The following is a 4,787-nucleotide window of genomic DNA, read 5'->3' on the forward strand; positions in this document are numbered from 1 at the left end:
ATATATATATATATATATATATATATATATATATATATATATATATATTTAGGAATGGAAAAGGGCTGGGGATGGAGCTCAATGGTAGAGCACTTTCCTTGCATGTGTGAGGCTCTGGGTTCAATCCCCAGTCTCACAAAGGAAAAACAAAAACCAAAAAAGGAATGGGAAAAGGTCAAGTTCATTTTGTTCTTGAGTGACTATGGAGGGCTATATGATAGAGGTACGACTAGATCTAGCTTTGTCTGTATGGAATGGGATGAAAGGGAAGCAGGTTTAATACAGGTAACTAACGAGACAAGTTACCTTAGAGGTCTGCTGTAGAACTTGAACCAAAACCAAGGTCAGACATGGAAGGTCACTTAAGATGTTGTTTGTCACCAGTTGAAGAAGAGCCAGTGTGGGAGTATTTCCCTTTGGGTAATTCTATGTCACCTGCACAAAACTGTTCTTCCTTTGGAGTAAAGCTGCTGCAAGTTGTTCAGCTACTAACCACTTGCAATTCGGGGTTTCTATAACTTTAGAAATGAAAGAAGAAACTTCAAATTTGGGCTAAAATTGCAAACAATTTCCTGGAAGATTTGGGGTAAAAAATCAGCTGGCCTTAAGGCAAGTCAACCTATTTTGTTTCTTTGTGAAAAATAATGGAAATATAGGAAAATAATGAGTGGTTTAGGACACCCACTTGTCCCTGACCCTACCATTTCCACACACAAACATAAGCTCAGGCCTTCATCCCATGGCTCCATCTTCCTGAATCAACCTTGCAGCTCCAGGGACACAGAAACATTGCTCACATTCCAGACTGCAACTCCAACAGCACATTGAGCAAGATTCCTCAAACCTGAGCATCCAAGGCTTTGAGAAAGTGCTAGTTAGAAACACAGAGTCACATACAACTCATCACACAGTGCTCAGGACTCCCACGCCTCCTTTCCACCCCCAAGAAATGAGATATGGCTGACTTAGGAATGAGCACATCTCTGGAATTTCTCCCACAGCATCCTCCTTCCCCATTCAGTTCTACAATTCCATTTCAGCAATCACATTCATGCACACAAGGGAGGCATTATTGAGGGGCCTGCAATTTGCACAATCTGGGACTGGCTTTAGAAAGTTTCATATATTTACACACACATATGTATTTGTCTTCTCTGTTTTTTCCCCAAATACAAAGATGTGACTCTAAATAGAAATTTGTAAGAAATTTCCAAATTCAGGGAATTGGAAATGTATTACAATAGATGCTAGAATTATGATCAGCATTTATTGAACACTATTGATATGCCAGGAGTTACAAATGAATATTACATTTAAACAAACTAAACTGTCCACATGAAAGAGGGGTGCTGCTTGGAGGAGTCAAGGCCAGCCCCAACCTTGACCTCTGCACATCTGGGTTCTGGTATGGGCTCCGCCCAGTTAGCCTGGGTGCATTGCTTCTTCTGGTGGCCTTCCCTGGTTGTCCTTTGTAAAGCAGCTCACTGAGGACCTTGTCATGGAACTTGTGAAGATTTAATAAGGCTGGACATAAATGCTAAAAACTGCTACTATTACCTTAGTGTCTACTATAGGCAAATGCTTTGCCTGAATTAACTCTATCCTCACAATAACCATGAGAGCATACAATTTATTGTCAAATTTATTATCAAACTGAGGGTCTCCTACATGCCAAGAAACCACAATTTATTAAATAAATTTTATTATGTTTAGACTATAAGTTTGGAGCTCCCTCCCTTGTAAGAGACCCCTAAAACTGAGTGATATTTGTGATGTTTTTTCAGTTGTCATCTGCTGCAATTTATCACTCTAAATAAGAGGTCCCTTTAGCACCTAATTTTGTAGTCATAATTTGATATTCTTTCCCTTTAAAAAGGGCTCTGCAAATTATGATAACTTTATTTTCATCCTCAAACCTAAATCCACTCCTGCCAATGAGGCAAGAACTATTATCAACTCTTTTTTGCAGATGATGAAACTGAGATCCAGAGAGTTTGTTACTCGCCCAAGTATACACAGCCAAGAAATAGTGGGGCCCAGATTTGAACCCGGCAGTATGACTATATTTGAAAGGTGATTAATCATAACTTTATTGCTTTTGATGGGGAGGACAGTACTGGGGATTCAACTCAGGGGCACTTAAACGTGGAGCCTCATCCCCAGTCTTTTTTTAAATTTTTTAAATTTTGAGACAGAGTTTCATTAAATTCTTAGGAGCTTGCTAAATTGCTGAAACTGGCTTTGAACTTGCAATTTTCCGGCCTCAGCCTCCCAAGCTCCTGGGATTACAGACGTGTGCTGCCACACTTGGCTTCTGAGTTCTTTAACACAAAAGTTCTTAACAAACTCTCTGAGAGACTGAAGACATTCAATAACTGGTGTCTATTACTATTTTGTGAAGCTAAAACTGCTTTTCTAATCATAGGAATAGAGCTAATCTTTATTTAAATTTAAAACTTACAAAACACATAAATCAGCAGACTGATTTTATACAAGAGACTTCCTCTTTAAGATTAATTTTCTGAAAGAGTCTTTTAAAGTAGTAGTGTTGGGGTGGAGACAGGAATTTGAATGAGGTGTTATTAGTCTATTTCTAACTAAAGGTAAATGACAAATAAGAATTGCATTGCAAGTTAATGGGTCTATATAATTACATTAAGATTTGCATAAAATTCACATACCTGGATACAATTTTTAAATTAAGTTGACATGTAATTTTGAAGAGCATAATATTTGAGAATAGAGTACTGACAACACTTCCAGGTTCTGTTCTAAGGTCTAAGTACATTAATTCTTTCACTCTTCAAAATCCATGTAATTAAGTAGTTTTGTCATTCTTGTTGAGACATAAAGGTTCAGAAATGTTAAATAATCCCCTAGCAAGTGCCCAGCCAGGATGTGAACCCAGGAAGTCTGTACTAGAACCTGTCTCTTAAATTCTTCTTCACCAAAAAAAAAAAAAAGAAAAGAAAAGAAAAAAAGAAATAACTAAATTTTAAAAATAGCGCTTATTCTATTTTTGAGCTTTACTCAAAGGTACAATTGCAAATTTTCATAGAACTTCATACTTTGAAAGGTTTTATTTTATTTGCATTTTTTTATTTAGTCATTTTCAACACAAATTATTACCACATATTAAAGGTCACATGAAACCATTAAATGGGCCGAATCCATGTTTTTCTAAGAAGGAAAGTTTAGAGAGTGTTAAGCCTTCCTGGATGTTAGAGCTGTAAGAGGTCCTCCTAATTCATAAACATAATCTTCACTTCTGTCCTTCCCACACTGCCTTTCCTCCATCCCACAAAAAAGTTACAAGATCTTTACTCTAAATTCCTTGTTTCTGCTCTCCTGCTGCACAAGAGCAATTGCTAACATGCAGTGCCAACCCTGTTTTAAACACACAACTAATATTTTCCTATATTTTACGTAAGAGGAAATTGAGGCACTGAGTGTAAGCTGCCCAAGGTAACAGAGATGGTAAGTGACAGAATCAGGACTCAAACCTAGACAGCCACCGATCATGTCCTTTACTGCTTACTAAAACACCTTCCATGTACTGAGTGTCCACTGTATATATCAGGTCCCTACCACATGGTATCTAAGTCCTTGGCTGTATGCCCAAAGGAACTGCACTGTAAATGGAAGAGAAGGGACCAGCCTGTCTCTGGATCCAAAGTCTGCACTTGTTCTACACCAACACAAAAGCCTATTGGGATTTGTATATATTCCATCTGATGACCCCCAGAAAGAATTACCGCCACCTCCACTTGATCGATAAGCCCATTCATAAGAAATAGTCTGCATGAAATTAACCAAGGACCGGGCAGATTTGTCTTCCAGATCTGCTCTTCAAAAGGAGGGGCAGGAAAAAAGCGAAAAGAGGTACCCTGCTTATATCTTCCTCCCAACCTACAAAACAGGCTTTAAACTGAACAGTTTGTCACTAAAATGTTGTGTATGCAAGCAGCTTGTCCACTTTAACTGTGACAGCCACTCCTCTCACAGGTCTCCACAGTGCCACTTGTGTGAAGCCGCTATATACTACTGTCCAAAGGGCTTTCCTAGTCATAGGACACCAGATTGGGATTTCATATTTATTGGTTTTATTCACCTGGGAGGCTAAGCCAGTTAAAACACAAGCTCTAGCGAACATACTGAGTATCAGTTAAAGGGGCTAAGACGCTTTAGTTCCGGGGGATTTTTAAACTGCTAACCCATTGCTGAGACCCTAATGGGAAAATCGTGTTCTCCCCGTTTCCACGTGGGAAAAGCTGAGCTTCCATGAGTCTGGAACTTTCCCAGGTTGTCCCTTCTCCTTGGATCAACAACAATAGCAACAAACTCTTAGTCGCCTCAGAAATTAACAAAGACTGGCCAAAACACGTCCAGATAACCCGAGGCCAAGAAGTTAACTTGGTCCCGCAGGACTTGGAGTCTCAGGCACAGTTCCGCGGGAGCCTCAGGGTCAGGTTGGCACTGCGAATGATGGAGAAGCGACCCACAAGTGACCGACAGGTGGGGAAGCTTTGGTGCAGAAAGTCGAGAAAGGAGAGGGAGATGATGCCTCCCTGCCCCGCGTCCGAACTGCCCAAAGACTCCCGTCCAGAAGCCACGCGGCCCAGGCAGGCTGAGGGAGGGGACCGCAGCCCCGCCGGCCCCCGCCCACCCCTCCCTCCAGCTCTCCCGCTTACTTGCTCCGAAGTGTCATCCCAGCTCCGTGCCTCTTCCTGCGACCCTGCGCAGAGAGAAAGCCCCAAGCACAGCCCTAAAAGCAGGAGCATGGTGGG

At 40.9% G+C, this 4,787-nt stretch overlaps 1 protein-coding gene across 2 annotated transcripts in view; it reads right to left on the reverse strand.

Annotated features, from left to right (window-relative positions):
- Itih5 (inter-alpha-trypsin inhibitor heavy chain 5) overlaps positions 1-4,787 on the reverse strand; it is an 81,654-nt gene extending 76,867 nt beyond the window's left edge. For both annotated transcript variants that reach the window (XM_015495187.2, XM_048812651.1), the window contains exon 1: positions 4,692-4,787. In XM_015495187.2, the coding sequence (XP_015350673.1) occupies positions 4,692-4,781 (90 nt within the window). In that variant the 5' untranslated portion in view covers positions 4,782-4,787. The remainder of the gene's footprint in view (positions 1-4,691) is intronic.

Source organism: Marmota marmota, unplaced genomic scaffold, assembly GCF_001458135.2.
Source record: "Marmota marmota marmota unplaced genomic scaffold, marMar, whole genome shotgun sequence".
NCBI lineage: Eukaryota > Metazoa > Chordata > Mammalia > Rodentia > Sciuridae > Marmota > Marmota marmota.